Source organism: Anarrhichthys ocellatus, unplaced genomic scaffold (genome assembly GCF_004355925.1).
Source record: "Anarrhichthys ocellatus isolate YVR2014 unplaced genomic scaffold, GSC_Weel_1.0 scaffold69, whole genome shotgun sequence".
NCBI lineage: Eukaryota > Metazoa > Chordata > Actinopteri > Perciformes > Anarhichadidae > Anarrhichthys > Anarrhichthys ocellatus.
In genome coordinates, this window is record NW_022280099.1 from 126,802 (window position 1) to 145,556 (window position 18,755).

At 43.2% G+C, this 18,755-nt stretch overlaps 1 protein-coding gene across 1 annotated transcript in view; it reads left to right on the forward strand.

The window, feature by feature from the left end:
• brf1a (BRF1 general transcription factor IIIB subunit a) overlaps nucleotides 1–18,755 on the forward strand; it is an 84,515-nt gene that overhangs the window by 51,230 nt on the left and 14,530 nt on the right. Inside the window, exon 15 of the mRNA XM_031873137.1 lies at nucleotides 13–278. Coding sequence (XP_031728997.1) covers nucleotides 13–278 — 266 coding nt within the window. The remainder of the gene's footprint in view (nucleotides 1–12; nucleotides 279–18,755) is intronic.

The window sequence follows — 18,755 nt, forward strand, 5'->3', positions numbered from 1 at the left end:
CCCCCGCAACAGGCCAGAGGACCCTCGAGGAAGCACCCTCCGATCCGAGCCAACACCGCGGACGAGGCCATCGGGAAGATGCTGGAGCAGAAGAAGATCTCCACCAAGATCAACTACGACGTCCTGAAGGACCTCAACATCAAGCCCCCCGCCAGCCCGGCCCACAAGGACGAGACCCCGAAGAGGGAGCCGTCCGCCGCCAGACTGACGGGACGCAACCGCAATCCTCCTCGAACTCCTCTCAGCCTCAGCACGCCGCTCAGCAGCCTGGGGAAGAGGTTGGTGGACGGCACGTTTTTATGCTTTTTTTTTTTTGATCGGAGTTTGTACCTGGTTTCTTTAGAATAAACCACCAAATATGTTCCGGTTTATCAAAACCTGTAAGAACATCTTGGCTTTAATTGACCGAGAGATTCAACCACTTTTTCCTCAACTGAGAAAAGCTCTTAATGTCTTTGACGATAAAGTCACTTAAAACATCTCTCTGAATACAAAAAACACTCTCGCAGCATTTCTCAGAGGATCCAGAAGTCATTCTGGGAAATGAAGAAATAATGAGGACAAATCGGGGTTCAGGGAACGAAATATCAAAGCTTAGTGTTGTTGTTTAAATGGTGACGTGTGTGTGTGTGTGTGTGAGTGAGTGTGAGTGTGAGAGAGAGAGATTTTAAAGTTTAAGATGAAGCCAAAAACAAAGATGGCTCACGGCGACGTCGTCTTGTTTTGGGCTTTTTTTCTTGCACCGGTTTTTGACATTTTACAGACTTACAGATTGATTAAATGAATCATTAGCTGAACTGAACATAATATACTTCTTCTGCTGCAGTTGGGAGATACGATCGACTCTGACTAATAGCTGTCTAGTCAATCAATCGGTTCATGTTGCTGTGGACGTGAAGTCCATATTACAAAAAGAGGATTAAATAGATAAAACATGAAGGAAAACGTTTAAAAAAGATGATATAAACATGAATTCATCCCTTCATGAAAGGGATGAATACACTTATAGGAACTCCTGTACAACCTGATGCACCTTTTAATGTGGAGTTCCCCTTTAAGAACAAATCCTCTCTTGAAATCCTCCTTCTGCACATTCATCTCTCTTTTCCTGATGCATGTTGAGTAAACAGGACCTCGTGAGGATAACAGCTGTTGTGCTGTCGTTTTCAAGATGTCCGTCATGTTAAATACTCCAGACTTTAATCAGTTAATTACTCTGTTAAACACTGTTACCTGCTAAGTCAACCAGCAGCTCCTTCCCTACGCTTAGAAACAACACCTAGAGTAGATGAATCCATTTTTAATTACGTTTGCTCAGTCCCTCAAACCGGTAAATAATCCTCAGAGCAAACAGCAGATGCTCGACTGAATGAAGGCGAGATGGACGGAGAGTGTTTGCTCGTGGCTGATGCAACACCGGCCGCTCCTCGTCTGCCAAACACCAGGTTTTACTTTCTGGCACGTGACAGCGGCTTCGCTCCGTAACGATGAGGCGGCACTTCTCCTGTCGCCCAGAATAATCACCTGCGACAGGAGGACAGATGCTCAGTTTAGTGTTTTGTTTTTTGGTTTCTCTCTCAACTCTTGTGGGATTTTGTCTCCGTCCACCTTCTCTGCCAGGATTTGTCTCTGGCTGTTGCCCCCCCCCCCCTCTTGCGACATGCATTCACAGGCCTGATCCACGGCCTTTCAGACCACTTTAATGGGTTTTCTGCAGCGAGGAGAAAAGCTGCAGTTTGTTTGGTGTAGGTGGAAATTGATTTCCTATGGTTCTGTTTTTAAAGCCCTCTCAGTTAATGTTGGTTTTAGGGACCATCTTGAAGCTTTATAGGAGTCCTGTAGAGACAGCTGTTTAGTGATTAAGGGACCCCCCATCCTCCATCGTGGTTCGTCATCTGGATGCAGTTTGCTAGACCTCCGTAAACCCTGTCCTGAGCTCTGTGATAATTCACTGTATGTGGTCTCAGACCCACCGAGCAGTTTGATAAGTCGGCTTATTTTAGTATTTCATTGCAGTTGGGAGTCTTTTTAGCACCAGTTTCTCTTCAAGTCAAATAAAGTGCATTTATAAAATGCTCTTTATCTGAAGTTGTCCATCACTCGGCTCTCAACAGTGTAAACAAATACAAACGAGAGAACAAACTGTTGAGACTTTAAGAATTCTGTTTGTGTACAAAAGAAGGTAAAACGGGTCAAATATGGAACACTTTAAGCACTTCTCCAACTAAAATGTTTAATAAGTTGTGCTGATGATGATTTATTTGGAGGGCTGTGGTTCAAGAGTGAGTCCTTTATTCTGAGGGTTTGTGGTTCAATCTGCAGCTCCTCTTCTCCACGTGTCCTTCAGCAAGACACTGAACCCCAAACGCCTCCATCCACCACTGGTGTGGTTTCCATCATTTGCCTTTTAACCAGCCAACGATTCATTAGAAGTTTCTGTTATTACAGACAACGTAAAAACAGACGGTAGAAAATGGAAAACAGAGAAATAGGACCAAAAAGAAAAACAATGGAAAATAAAACGGATGCTTATCAATACTACAAACCCTGAAAATACAAAAATCTAAAGATTTACAAAAGAATGAAGAATACAGAAGGAGAAATATGCACGGTACAACATAACACAGAAAAAATGAGATAAAGAAACACAAAAAACCCTGACAATGACACTGAAAAACAGCAATTGAAGAACAAACTGAAAAGAACTAAAGAAATAGAAAATTAACTTTAGAAACCTCCGATTTTGGACCAAAGCCAGTAGAGAGCCTTCGTCTCAGGGGGTCGACGTCACACTCTTCCTCTTCCTGATGATTGATGACTCAGATTATGACACATTACAGCACTCCCCATTTAGAAGGTGGTAATGTGATGCTCCATTGATCGGCGCGTTCACGCCCCTCCACAGGGAGGTCAGAGGTCGGCCTGGGCTCGGTGGAGCTGGCAGGGGCGGTGCGGCGTCTTGCTCGAGGACACTCCAGCAGAGTGTCCGTCTGTCTGATGAGGCTTTAATCTGCATCCTGTTGCTCGAGTGTCTCGTTCATCCTCGTGACAACGCTGAAGGACGGACAGCAACGGGAGAGCCCGGACGAAAAAATGAGAACGCTTTTATTTTGAAGGGGGGGTCCTCGAGGTCTCCAACACAATGGATCATGATGGAGCTGCACTGTGAATCATCTGAAGATCACAATCTCATTTATAAGAAGGGAATCTGACACTTTCTGCATTAGTGGACAGACGAGTTCCACCTTCTGCTCCTCTTTAGACAAAACATTCAATGTCACCTCAGACTTTGTTTCTTGACATCAAAAACATGAGCTACTGTTGAAAAGTTATATTGATGTCATTCTTTCTGTCAATAAGGTCTTTTTTAACAAAGATTTTTTTTAAATGGGATCATTTAGTCGAGAAAAGTAACTTTTGAAATCGCTTTGACTCCAAAAATATAGAAATAGAAATTTCCTGCTTTTTCTGACATTTTATAGACTAAACGATTAATAATCGGCAGATTAAAGGGCCAGTGTGTAGCATTTCAGGGGACCTATTGGCAGAAATGGAATATAACATAACTTTTTTCATTGGTGTATAATCACCTGAAACTAAGAATTGTTTTTGTGAGCTTTGCCACTAAACCAAACCAACAACAAGCGACGGATGCCAACAGAGCTGAGAGGCTGCTGGATTTGAGCTGCTCCAGTTGGCTAATGGCCGCTGCATCTCCTCCATGAATGAAGGAGCATCTCCGGTTTCATTGTTTGGGCTTTCATCCGTCTGAGGAAGCGGCTCCACCCGCTACAAGACCTGTCTGGAGTTGTGTTTTTAAGAATGGACGCTCTCTCCTGAAGTGTTTCGACCCGTTTGAATTTTTAAACAACGCGTTCCCGTCTCTCGTCAATGAATCATTCATCGGCGTCGCTGTTGTGAATCATTCATTCTGCACTTTCTTTCATTTTCTTTCTTCCTGAATGGGAAAAAAAAAAAAAAACTCGCTGCATCCATTTATCAGCAAAATTGCTGAACTCTCCACTTTGTGGTGTTGGATGCACAACAATGTTGTCAGACCCCTGCGCTTGTGTTTCTTCTCCAGTAGCTCTACCCTCGAGCCATTAGGAGCAGGAGAAAATGCCCCGAGGCCTCGCGAGGCAACAAGATGGTGATAATCGACCCCATTCTCTCATAGCATGTCGCTCGTAGCGCTGGAATGAGAAACGGACAAAAAAGCATCTCAAACGGCGACCGTTGAGCGACAGAATGGTCTCTTTCAGGCCCCGGTGGTGGAGGAGCAGACCGTTGCTCCGGGCCCCTGAAAAGGTTGTTGTGCTGGTTATTGAAAAAAGAGAAAGAGAAAGAGGGAGAGACCTATGGACGTGCAGGAGAAGGCCTGCTGACAAGTGTGGGCATTGTGCCTTGTTCTGAGGCCTCGCTGAGGGGGCTACACTGAGGCATTGTGGTCTGGCCTCCCTCCTCTCCGCTCCAGGGTTTTTGCTCGTGTGGATGCTCGTCGCTGAAGATCAGCCCGGAGTCTTTCTCTTCTTCTCTTGCACTTAATATTTTCTCTTCTTCCGTCTCTTAAAATCCAACACAAAAATCAAACCCAAAACGCTCTAATTAATCACCTATCTCGTGTTTAACTTCAACTTTTGTTGTCGATGTTGAAAGACTTGATCTTTTTCTGTTTGTTTATGTAACTATACTGTATTTCTGCTCTGCGTCACGTCATCAACACATAATCCGTCAAACATTAAGTGTGCTTGACCTGCAGAGGTCCCGTTACTCTCTGTAAGTCCTTTTGATTTTAGTTGCTGCAAATTCGTTCACACGAAGATTATAAAAACAACAACCAGCAGCTCTGGGAATCTGTTGACATCACACAGCATGAGAGGATTTTAAAATCCACTGAGAACGTCGCATCATGAAGACTGCCGGAATGTGTTAATGTGAGAGTCTGAGTCAGTGGGGGTCCTGGTCTTAGTTGATGAGTTTTTGTGTCGTGAGGTGTTGGTGTCTCGTACAAAGAGAGCACATTTCTCTTTGCCTTTTCTCTGCAAACTGCACCATCAAATCAAACATCTAACGCGTCTTTTAAGGATATTCAGTATGATTTTTGTAAATGGCCTATACGCGGCCTTTACTTATGTTGAATTTGATGTCGTTAGTCGTTGAACGTGTTCTCCTTTCTGCCCGTCACGACATCAGAAACTCTGTGAACGTTTGGTGAAAATAGTCCTTTGAAGAGAAAAGTGTTCGTATCTTTCAGTAATCTCGAGATCTCTTGTCCGCTTCAGGCGACCACCTGAAAAAGCAATTCCTAAAAACAATCCTGCTGCCGTCATTTCTTCTACTCTAGAAAAGTGCTCTCTCTCTCTCTCTCTCTCTCTCTCTCTCTCTCTCTCTCTCTCTCTCTCTCTCTCTCTCTCTCTCTCTTTCTCTCTCTCTTTCTCTCTCTCTCTCTCTCTCACTCCCGCTCTGGTGCTCTCTCTTTTCCCCCTCCACCCCCCCCCCCCCCCCCCATTTACCTCCCATCTTTCCGTCACTGTCCTCTTTCAGTGTCTCTTATTGCTTTCTTGTTCTTTCCCCTCAATTTCCTCTCACTTTAGTTCCCATCTTCTTTCTGTGTCTCTCTGCTCTACATCCGTCCCGGTCTTCTTCACACTTTCTTCATCTAGATTTTTTTTCTTTTTGGTTTTGTCCTCCTCTCTCCTCCTCCCGTCCTCTATTCTCCTACTTTTCTAATCCTCGGCGTGTCGCTCGGTTTAAAGCCCTCAGCAGCAGCTCTGGGCTCGTTGTATCTGCACCATCAGGTCCGCTCTCGCTTTGGGCTTTTTGCAACTAACGAGTTCTTTGCCTTTCTTTTCTTCTTCTTTGTGTCTTTCATCTCTTCTCTTGATCTCTTTCCGCTCAAAAAACATGGTGCGAATTAGCCTCACTTGACTGGGACAAGTCTGATCACAGGACTTTGAGAATGAGCTGCAGGGCCGGTGTGACGGAGTTCGATGAGAGCAGTTTGAGAACAGGAAGATGTTCCGGCTCGGTGTCTTCGGCAGACATCTTGCTTTACTTGTGTTCAAAGGTCAGAGAGGATTTCATTCAGTAGATTACATGAACTGGAGGCTTGACGGACTTCTTTTGGGTGATGGAGACTTACAAGCATCTAGAGAAGCTGTTTACTGGAGCGAGGGTATTTGTGACGTCTGTTCGAAGTTAAGAAGTCTGCTGAGCTGAAGTGAAGAGTTGGAATCTGTGAATATTTGATTCAAGGATCATTTATTTTCATTTTGCAGCACAGGGTTGCACAACAGAAGGCAGATGTAAAACAAAGACTTCTACAGTAGTGCATCAGGTCCGTTCCTGGTGGGACGTTCTTCACATTTAGCACAAACGTCCACCTAAACTCACAACAAGACATGTTTATTTGTAAAGCACGTTTCAGAAGCCAAAGTGCAAAAGAAACACATTATAAAAGCACATTTAATTACAATGAATAGAAAATACAAACAAGCTAAAATAGTATTCGACCGGTCATTGAGGATGAGAGTTTGTTCCCCATACGGTGAATATAAACTGAATACTGCCCCTCCATGTTGGGCTTTAACAGAAAGCAGACCGTCCACAGACCACCTGAGACGCTCTGATCAGAATTTAGTCGACATATTTCACATTTCAATAATTCTGACCAAAGAGAAACTGAGTGTTGCCGTCATACTGTAACCAGAGGAGTAAGGTGGTATTATTGCGCTGCCTCTCATGAGTCTTCAGATGGAAGGAGCAGCTGCTCATTTACTCAATCTAAAGTTCAGAAGTTACCTTTCCACCTCTGGTCTGTTTCCCTTTCAACCCTGAGAGAGAGAGAGAGATCCGTCTCTTTATCTGCTAAAAGCTCCTCAGTGTTCAGCAGCTGCTCTCTGACTGATTACACTGGGTTTATTAGAGCTCCTTTGTTACAAACGACATAAATAAAAACAAAACGACGAGCTGAAAGAAGCTAAAACGCTCCGTTGAGTTGAGGGGAACTTGAGACAATGAGAAGCATCACGCTAGTCCTTTGATCCATTGTTCTGATTCAAATATTGAAGCTTTAAGGTTCGTGTGTACTTAGATTTTTAGAGTCTCGTCTTCACCATAAGAGGTGACTTTTATCGTCTCATAGAGGTCCAGTATTTCTTCAGCTGTAATCGTCTCTCGACCTCTCGGGTCCTCAGATTATCTACTTCTCAGTTCATTGTCTCCTGTAACGCATTTCCTCTTTGAACTCCGATCATCTTCGTGCCCTCTTTGTCAATTTGTCTTTTTTTTCCTCAACTTAGTGTCTCTACTTGCTGATGACCGGCCTTCAGAGCTCCGGCCTGCAGCTCTTCTCTCTGTTATCCTGTCCTTGCATCACATTTCACCTCCTTCCCTCCCTTCCTCCCCTCGTCTTCATCTTTCACTCCTGACTCGGCCCTTCACACCCCTGCTGTACTGGACAGTCTTTTATTTTTCAAACCTCCTGTTCACTTCTCCTTCTTTCTGTTTCGACCTCCCCTCCACCTCCTCCTCCTCCTGTCTCTCCGCCCTCCACCTCCTGCAGGCAGCTGCCAAACAGACCCTCCCTGTTCCCTCCATCCCTACTGGAGGATGGAAAAGCAGTCTTCCAGAAATAGCCCAGATAATTGCCCTCCAGTGATATTTTTTTCTCTCCTCTCCCTCCTCTGCTTCTTCATCTGTTCTTCGCCCATTCAAAGACCCCCCCCTCTCCCCGCCCCAGCCTCTTCATCTGTTTTTAGAGACTTTTTATGGAGAAAGAAATAAAAAGAGAATTCCTCACTACATAGTGAGAGGAGGAGTCGGGGGCAACCTCTTTGGTCTGTGTTGACTTTTCCAGAAATGTAAAGTCAGACCCACAGATTGAGCTCCAACTGGAGAGCTCAGCAGTGTTCTGGCCAGATGTTGACGCCGCTTCGCCACGGCCGAGGGGAGAAAAAAAAAGGAAATGCTTCCCATTCAGGTTTTTCAGCCTGTCGGAGCAGGTGTCATGAGAAAGTCAAAAAGTCATCCGAGCGTTGGAAAAAAAACTTTACAGAAACAGGAAAAACGGAGTTAAATCTCCAGCCGCAGTGAAGGAAAAGGGGGGGGTCGGACTGCAGTCTGTGTCGTATTTTCCTGCCCGGTGCACTCGATGGAGGAGGATGTTTTTCCTTGTTATGCGACCAGCTGTGTTAGGGGAGGGTGTGTAGTTTGTCTGTGGTTTGCAGCCCCTCCCTGTAAGCCTCTGATTCCCCCCCCCCCTTCCTTCCCCTCCCCTCCCCCCTTCCTTCTCCTCCCCTTGCAAACTGTGACCAATGACCCGTTGGATGCTAGTGGAGGTTAGCAGACAAACAGACGGACGGAGACCCCCCCTACACACACACACACACACTCTCTCTCCACCAGCCATGTGACGAGCCACGTATTGCTGATGAGATTAAAAGCTTGTTTCTGCAAAAACAAGAGCTTTTCAGGAATTACGTGTTGGCCGGTTGTTCATTTTAGAAAGCTGACTTGACAATTTTTGAGACAAAATGAGTTCCTACATGTGGTCAAGGTTATTAGTAAAGCTCACATCTTTACTTAAAGGAATACTTTTAACCACAAAGTGACCATTTGTATAACAGCTACTCACCTCGTGTTACCTTGACTTCTTGAAGAAGACTTAGTTTTTCTCCATCCGTTGGTTTGTCATTTTGAAGCCTCGAGTTTGGCGTTTTGTCCGTCGCCATCTAGCTTTTTTGCAACCAGTGAACAGGAAGTGACCATATCTGGACTGAGGAGGAGTGACGTAGAGACGCCGTATACGTCTCTGTTGACCTGTCTAGTGTCCTGTCAATCACTGTGTAGCCCCGCCCTAAAGCATCCCCTGCTTTATGGTCTGTTTGACTCTAAATGGACCATAATGTACTAAATGAACATCATGCTGTATTGAAGAAGACTTGAAACTAGAGATTGAGACCATAAACTCATGTTTACAATGTTTACTGAGGTAATAAATCAAGAGAGAAGTAGAGTCATTTTCTCATAGACTTCTATACAACCAGAGGAGTCGCCCCCTGATGGTCAGTAGAGAGAATGCAGCTTTAAGACATGAAGCTTTGACTTCACTTTTCAGAACCGGACGTTGCTTGTTCCCTCTTCTTCTATTTCTGCTGCTGGTGTTAGTTCCTACAAACATAAACCAGAACATGTCCGATTACCAAAATCTTCCCCCACTGGCTTCAGATTCTGAATTCATATGCAGGAATGCGTTTAAAGAGACTGAGAGAGAAAGTGCGGTGTTAGGTCCTGAATGTTAACATGAGCTCCGCTCCACAGTGATTTGGGTACTTTTACTATTTTTCCTCACAAATCTGTCCAGTAATGCCATGACATGCTAGTTGGGACATGCCAGAGGCATCTGAAGACATCCCACTGCTGGTCGCATGTTAAATGAAGCACATTTACATCCTGGTCTTTCAGCCTCCACTCTCATCCGGAGAGATGCTCACACATTTAATCCCCCCCCCCCTCCTCAGGCGAACCCATTCCTCATGAAAACACAGAGAAATGAGAGCACCTCTTTGATTCTGGACATCCGGCTCTGCTCGCTTAGCAGCGACGGCAGCTTTTCCCTTCTGCAGCCTTTTTTTTTTTTTTTTTTGTTTTTTTATCCAAACAGCTTTTCAACGGCCAAACCTTTGTTCTCCAGCGCGGCTCACACTGTAACTAATGGGACAGCCAGGGCTGGAATTTTCGAAAGGGGGAACTCTAAGAAACTGGGCCATTTGGAAAACATCCCAGTTTTTATCCACGGCTTAGCCACTGAGAAAAAAAGAAGAAGAAAAAAGAAACGGCCCAGCCAGCGACCGAAAATGTTGACACTATAAGAGTTGATACTATTGTGGTAGTTCACGGCCTCACAGAGCCGCGGCGTGGCTTAGCAGCTGAAGACTTTCCACCCGGAGGAACGCTTTAACACCGAAACACACTGAGATACTTCCTCTTTTGTCCCTCCCTATCTTCACTCTCAAGTCGTGCTCCACGCTCTTAAAAACCCCATGATGATGTATTAGTTTCATTTTTTAAATATTTTATTCCCCTTCCCCGCTAAGTTTTATTGACACCATCCCCCAGCTATTGCCAGTTGTCAGCCAGTGGCTAAACTGCCTCCCTCAATCGCCTTTTCAGCTCAGGCTTAGTCTCATTGGCAGTAAGCTGATTAGGAACGAGCCGCTAAGCCCGGCAGAGACTGATAGCCTAACAGAGAGAGTCGCTGCGGAGTGGATGAGTGAGGGAAGGAGGGAGGGAGGGTGAGACAGACGGGAGTGAAAGTATAGAAAGTGAGACCGGATGGGGAGGCTGAGATTAATAGATGGGAGAGGGGTATAAAATTTTGTGGTTTGACGTCTCTGTAAGATAAAAACACACTTTTTTTTTAAGGAAAGTGCAAGTTAGAGCTGAGGAGGACATGATGGAGCAGCAGCTCCAGCACATCTGTCCTAGTCTGACCCCCGTGATGCAGAGCAGGAAGTCTGGATCGGCCAACAGAGAGTCATCAAGCGTTACCGAAGCCTGAAGGGCAGGACAGACGAGGAAGAGATAAAAGCCAACGTGTGTGCTTTAGTTGTCATGAAAGTACGTTGAATAGATGAGTGAGTGTGTTCAAGAGAGATAAAAGAGAGAAGACGGGAAGGAAGAGATGAAAGCAGAGGGAATTTATCCTAAAATGTTGATGTAAAAGAGGCTGAATAGAAGAGAAACGAGTCAAAATTTTCCTCAAACAGAAAAACAAATCTTTCTTTGCTAGTTAGTAGTTGGCAGGAAGAAAAGCCTCCCATCTGGATGCAATTTAATACTTTCATTTGCACTTAAGGTGGCTTTACATGAGACAACCAAGTGGTATTATTGTTGCTGTCGCAAAGACAACCAGATCGATTTCCTATTCCCTCAGAGCCAAAAAATGTAGCGGCTTATTCAGACCATCAGGCAAAAAGCAAGAAAAATCGTCAAAGACATTATATTGTAATTCATTCATGTAATCACAGCCAACAGCAGGAGGTCTCTCGCTCGCTGCCACCGACATAACCACTAAGCTTCATTTTAATGTATTCGCAAAGACGGCACCGATATGCAAATGAGCGTATGACGTCATCTGGCGACTTTTATTGACTTTTGGAGCTCATGGTAGCTACTTTTATTGTTTCCCATAGACTGTGTATAAGGAGTGGTTGTAGTCACTGACGTCACCCATTGGTTTGTGGACTGCAGGTTTTTTTGTACGTCGCCATCTTGTTTTTCAGGTGACTAAAATGTTACAATTAACTACCATGAAGTGAAAAACAAACTCTGAAAGGTTTAAAGTTGTAAGACGAAAACACAGACAACTCTCAGACAAAGCTGTGATAGCAACCTGTCAATCACAGTAGTCCCGCCCTAAAGCATACCCTGCTTTATGGTCTGTTTGACTCTAAATGAACCATAATGTACTAAATGAACATCATGCTGTATTGAAGAAGACTTGAAACTAGAGATTGAGACCATAAACTCATGTTTACAATGTTTACTGAGGTAATAAATCAAGAGAGAAGTAGAGTCATTTTCTCATAGACTTCTATACAACCAGAGGAGTCGCCCCCTGGTGGACACTAGAGAGAATGCAGCTTTAACGCATGAAGCTTAGGCTTCACTTTTCATGAACTGGAGATTTCGCGCTTGGAAACCAATCTTAATGGCGATGATGTCATTATTAAGTAAACGTTTATTGCACAATGTAATGGCTGTAGAATAATGAAAAGGTAAAGCAAAATAACTTTATAATCTGTTGCCAGTTTGAGTTGTTGGACTACGTGTTGAAGTGGGATCAGTGTTTGTGATGAAGGTTGTTCATAGTCGAGCGATTTTGCAATAACGTGCGTCTAATATTCTGACTGCAGATTAATCTTCATCACAGTGAACAAAATAACGTTAACATGGCATTTATATGGAAATGAGGATTTATAGATTATATCTGTTAAAAGAACGGTGTTTATCTCCTCTGGCTGAGATCAGGAGACGCACGACGACACGTTGTTACTTTCTCTTGTCGGGCGGATGTGGCTCAGGTCGTCCTGTAGTCGGAAGGTCAGCGGTTCGAATCCCCGGCTCCTCCTGTCCGCGTGTTTCAACGTGTCTTTTGGAAAGATTCTGAACCAAATTAGAGGCTCTTTATTAATGCAGGTCTCTTTACCATCTGTACATCGCCCTGTATGTGCTCAAAGAGTTAGTGTTGGTGAATTCATAAACACATTAATTCCACAAGTCAACAGACATTTCATACACGGTGCACAATGAAGGAGAGAGACCTTGATGTGTCGTTATAGTGAAGGTGACTGAATCTACTTAAATCTGCTTAGAACTACTTTTATAGTACATTTATTAGTTGTTGACATACATATATTACATTAGTATTAAAAATAGTAAATCATAATTTGAACTAAAGTGAATGTAACTTCTTTGGTAATACAAGGTTTATTACGTTATTAAACGGTAAAGAGTGTTGACCGGAGCTTTGAGGAGGACAAGGAGCAACAAGAGAAACACGAGGAGCTTTTTTTAAAGAAAGGTAAAAGGGGAGAGGACGGACAGAAAGAGGAAGATGTGACCTCCTTGTGGAGGTGAAGGAGGCAGAAAAAGACGAACAGAAGAGCTTTTTTTTTTTTGAAGAAGAAGAAGTGAGGAGGGCAGTCAGACGGAGAGCTTTTAGAGAAAAAAGTGAAAATACAACCTGAAACTCTTAAAACACTCGTGTACTTGAACCAGACCTCTGCGACTAAAATCTTCTGTAACAGTCGATGTAACTAGTTCTTACAGCCTCTTTTAAATGCATCACAACATCATTTAAAAACCCAACTGACGGGTAAATATCTGAGATATAGATGAGATGTGATTCAGCATAAGAGCAGAACACGAGGTTCCTCTTCTTGCCTACAGTGAACTACTGTTAAGTATAGTTTGATGCAAATAATAACTTTCATACTTTTACTTCAGTAAAAATTCAAACACATTTTACTTTTACTTGTAACTGATTATTTTTACTTTGTATTATTGCCACTTTTATTTAAGTAAAAGATCCGAGTACTTCTGCATGTTAACCATTCGGTCACTAGGACGCCCTAAAAATGTGTTTTTTACCTTCATTATCATTACTGCACAAGATAAAAGCAAAAAAATGAGCAAAACTCAAACATTGAGAAAAATTATGACAAAAACAACAAAAAGAGGATTTTTCTACAACTGAGGCTGCAGGAAAAACTCCACCAGCTTCATCTGGAGGTGGTGTGTGTGTGTGTGTGTGTGTGTGTGTGTGTGTGTGTGTGTGTGTGTGTGTGTGTGTGTGTGTGTGTGTGTGTGTGTGTGTTTCCGTGTTTCCTCGGGGAGTGATTTATTCGCGGCGGCCATGTCGCGCGGTGAGCTCTGACTGCGCGTCCGGAGCCACTCCCTGCTGCTGTAAGCGGTCTCCGTGGAGACCGAGGTCTGCCGCTGTCGGCTCAGTTGACGGCCGGTTGACCTCCGACCTCCAACAGTGACTTGACTCCTCCCACTGAGCTCAGATTAATCGCTGCTGTCACGCAGGAAGCCGAGAGCTCCACACTGTGAACGGTAGCTCCTAAAGCTCCCAGAGGTTTGAATCCCACCGAGACCACACGTGGTACTTGTATTACTATTTATTATATTTATGACTGAATATTACTGGTTTGTGTGACGTAAACTACACAAGTTGATTCATACAGCATATATATATATATTTTAGATTTATACTTGTTTGATGAGGTGACCTTTATTAATAAAACATTTGTGCACAGAGAAGGTGGAAACATATCAGAATCATTTTCTAAATACATTCAGTAAATGCAACTAAGATGCCTTGTGAACATGACAAAAGTTATTTAAAATGACTTCATAGAGAAATTAATAAAAAAGTTGATGAATACAATTTGAGCTGAAATGAAACTGAACAGAAAATTAAAATACAAAAAGAAATTTAAAATGGAATTCTTGTTTACTGAAAGTCATTTTTGTTCCTGCTCTTCAAACGGACGTTTTCTCTGATAGTGTAGAAAATAAAAGCTAAATCTTTGAGTTTTTGGCTCTAAAGAAATAACACCAACATTTGAAGACATCATCTTGACCTTTAGGACACTGACGACCATTTAAAGAAAATCAGTTTTCTGCCATTTTATAGACCAATAATTAAAAGATTAGTCAAGAAAATAAAAGGGCATATTCATTAGTAACGAACATATTCATTATATAAAATGTTCAGACTTGATGTGGCGATTGGCCATATGAGTTTCGACCTTTTTTCTACCAGTTAATACTTAAGAACTCTTGTAATGAGATCATTAGATTATTGAACTGTTTTGCTTCACATTAATCTTGTGTGGTTATATCAATTAAACAGATCCTCTCAGCAGAGATCAATTAACTCAAACTGCTAATTTGTTTCTGTACTTCAAGTAAAAGCTTTGACGGTCAAATCAAACTATTTAAGTTGCACTAAATCTAAACTGAGATGAAGTGAAACCTGAATGACAATGAATGGGAGAAAACCATCTGCCTTTACTAGAAAATCATTAACACAGCCACTGTGTTGACAAAAAGCTCTGAAGACACAGGACTGAAGTGCTTTACTGAGGACAAAGAACACATGTGATCATGCAGACAGTAACCCGGGACACTCGGGGTGACGACGCGAATACAAGTCTGCAGGGGAGTGAAACGAGGAGAAGAAGAAGAGCATCCGATGAAGTGAGTCTGAGCCGAGGAAAGTCTGGAGTGAGGGCTCGAATACTAAGACGATGCGACTTCCTGCTGATGGTGGGAAACTCGTCCCACAGGGAGGGATTACAACTTTAAAATGCTCCCCTCCTTTGGATAAAGTTTTAAGAATGTCTGCATAATTAAAGCAACGTTTTTCCTGACCGAAATGTCAATAAATCCCCAAACTACGCAGGACTCGCTGCTGCTGTTTCTACCGTAATATTACAAAAGGTTAATCTCTCGTTACATAAAACATAATGAAGCAATGCATCAAATGACAAAGTGAAAATGTGACAGAGAATTATCAGCTTTACGGAGCTTCATTGTGAGTTTCAGCTCATTGTTTATCTTTCCGGCTTCAACTTTTCTTTTCTGGTTCACTCTCATCTCTCTCACAGTGAAGTTTATAGAGAACGAGCTGTGAAAGACGCCACTGAACACGACCTGCTCAGCAGCAAACAGCAGACGGACTCAGTTAGCGACTAGCTGCTGAACATAGCGGAGCGTTTAGCAGCTGAAGAGACATTTTTCTAACAGTTTTTCTAAGGTGGAGACGAAAAACGGAGGTAAAAGAGAGAGAACATTGGACTCGTATTCATCAGGTGAACACACGCATGACTCCACATTAATTTCAATAATTGCTCTCAAATTCTCGTTCATTTTTTACAGTTTTTGTTGTAAAACAGCACAATATTTGAAACGACAGCTTGATGCTCTGCGTCTTTCACTTCAGTTGGTTGATTAAACCTCATTCCTTCTCTTTTTGTCTTTCTGTTCAAACCTCAAATGGTGTGGAGAGGTTTGGACGTCCAGCCGCTGGATTTATGCGTTTTCTACATCAGCTCCTGTAACCTGACCTCTGACCTCTCGGTGGAGGCTTCAAAGTGACATGTCGCATCGGACAGATATTTTAAAGTTTACACACGAGTGTGCTACTATTTTGATCTCTGCCAGGCATAAGCCTGAAGGGAAAGTGTGCGTGCGTGCGTGCGTGCGTGTGTGTGTCTGTCCACAGCTAATCTCACACACTACTGGACCCATCAACTTAATATTTTCGGTGCTCTTTTATGACTGTATGCTCGAGGACCTCTTGTGGTTGTGGCAATTTGCACTTTTGAAAAACCTGTTTTATTGACCGTTATTATAGTATAGCTAACAGTTGTAGGTCACATTATGGCCTTTGTCGTGGCTCAAAAACGGCCATCCGTTGAATTGTTTGGTTTCAGAGATCTGCAGAGTAAGTCCGTACCGGAAATGTCTTGATTCACTAAAGTGAAGCACGATACGAGATGAATAAATCACGTTTTTTTTTATCGTCGCCGCCATCTTGACTGTAAGGGAGGATCGAGTGAGATCCAACTCTTATGTTTGTGAGGGAGATGAAGGTCTGAACTCTACTGAGTGAACGTCTCTAGATATCTTATGCACGGCCTGCAGATTGGATGAGCGATAGCGGAGGACTGTTCCTGGTACCTGTACCTGGTTCCAGTGATGTAACGGATATAAACCTGTGATGGAGTGTGTTACAGCAGAAGTGTGGAAGTTCCATTTAGTTTCCATGGTACCTGAAGAGATGGAGGTGTTCAGCGTGTCTCCCACTCCGTACCCACCAGGCACCTCATCTTTTAAAAGCAGCACTTAACAGATGCTTGTGGGAAGTCGCCGATAATGGTTACTGCCGTTGCTATGGAGCACCAGAATGAACTGCCTCAGTGCTCCCCGGATACAAACGTTATGTATTTAAATACACGTGATGATGGAGATTAGGGAGCGTAGACTCATTTAATCTAGAGCGTCTTTTAAAAGTCCCTTCATTGGAACAAGAGGCGTGTCCACATACTTTTAACCAAATAGTGTATTTATATCTTTCAACTTGAACTAAGAATATTTTATGTATATTATTTGATTTTCATCTATTTTTTTCATATTTTAAAGCAGCATTTTATCTTTATGCTAATTTGTTTTTTATTTAATTTGCAACACATATTTCGTTCTTTAAATCATGTTATGTCTCTATATTTTGAGTCCTTTCATCTCTTCAGCCCTCCTGTGAAGAAGCTGCGTTTTACATTCAGTTTCATTGTGTTCTATGTGTAGAACAGAGATATCATTGTACTTCAAAGGACGGAACAGAAAAGGGTTGAGAAAACTTTCTCCTAATTTACGGCTCATGAAGTTGGAAACATCAAAGCCTGCAATTATCTGCTTTTTGTTTTTATTCTGTTTTAAATGTTTTTTTTCCTCTTTAACTTAATTTCTTTAGGCCGAAGTTCATTCTCGTGTGTGTGTGTGTGTGTGTGTGTGTGTGTGTGTGTGTTAATAGCGTGTGATCCTCCCCATTTGTGTGATTAGTGGTGTGTAACACTGTGATCCTCCCCTCTGGTCATGCCACCAGCCTGTGACGACACACACACACACACACACACACACACACCACAGTCAACTCTGCCTCTTAACACTGCGATACTTTATGAAACTGCACTGCACGCCCTCCTTGTCACACTATCTCCCATTAATTAATGTGTGTGTGTGTGTTTAGCCCACAGCCGTTTAGAGCCCCCCGTCTCAATGAATGCCTAATCTCTGTTCACAAGACCAGTCACGGTCCCCAAAAATATCTTGCGGAGGACGAACACAGCGCCGCAGTGCGCAGCCGGGCGCTAAATGACCCAGAAATCCCATCCATCTGGAGAAATGTCACAGCTCCCATCAAACGGCCACGGATGGGTTAGTGGGTCATTAAATATGGCCGTGTGTGTGTGTGCGTGCGTGTGTGTGCGTGCGTGTGCGTGTGCGTGTGTGATGGAAACCCCTCCAGGTTCGGTAGTTGGAATGAAAGTGGTGATTTTCTTAACGAGCCTCTTTGACACTAACGATAGAAGTCATTTAACGGGAGACATCTGAACAACACGTGTGTGTGATTACACTTGTTGGGTTGTTGCAGTCGTGACGGGGCAGAGCTTGTAGGTGGGAGATTTGCTGAGTTCATGTCTGTGTGTTAAGTATGAAGCTAGAGCTCGCGGGGTGCTTAGCTTAGCTTAGCATAAAGAGTGGAAGCGGGGGGAAACAGCTAGCCTGGCTCCTATAAGAATCCAGCTCAATATTTATCATATTGTATCTGGGCGGTTTAGTCTGTTCTCAAACAGTCATGTGACAGTTGTTGGTGGTGGACTCAAACATGTTTGTGGTCCTTATCCATGATGATAATCTTTATACTTTTTATACGTTTTTAATTTCTACTCCTTCCTCCTTTGTAATTGGAAAGCAAGCTTTACATTTCAATATTTTACCAACAGAAAAGTTGTATTTTTTACCTTCGATTTTCTTTCAGAACTCCCAACATAATGTTTAAAAGTGTAAAGGTCTCGTCCCTTTCTTCTTCCGCTCAGTACTGCGCAGCAGCTTTCCAGATAGGATCGGTGAGATCCGGCTTAGTTTGGTCTTTGTGGTACAAACCTAGAAGACTAACCTTCACTCTCACACCAGCTTTTACTTTTCTTTATCATCTCTGTCATTAACGGTTTCCCTTGTTTATTATTTTCCCTCTCTGCTTTGACTTTGCATAAAATTAATTTCCAGGTCAAGCAGAAAGTTACACGCTGGTTATGTCCTTTTTAAATACACCAGTGATGGAGAGGTGGTGGAAATGGTCCTCCAGTAACCGCTGGGTTGTTGGTGCTTCCTCTACGTCAGACGATGAGGATCGAGTTATGCAGTGCGACAAGGTCGTCCATAGAAAGTCCTCACAAGTATAGTAGAAGTAGAAGAGTGATTCAGAATATATGTAAGTGCACAAGAGTGTGTGTGTGTGTGTGTGTGTGTGTGCGTGTGCGCACACATGGTCATCTATATAATCCCTACCCTTGTGAATCCACAGTACCAGGTAGTGTGTGTGTGTGTGTGTGTGTGTGTGTGTGTGTGTGTGTGTGTGTGTGTGTGTGTGTGTGTGTTAAATGGGGTCAGTGTTGTGT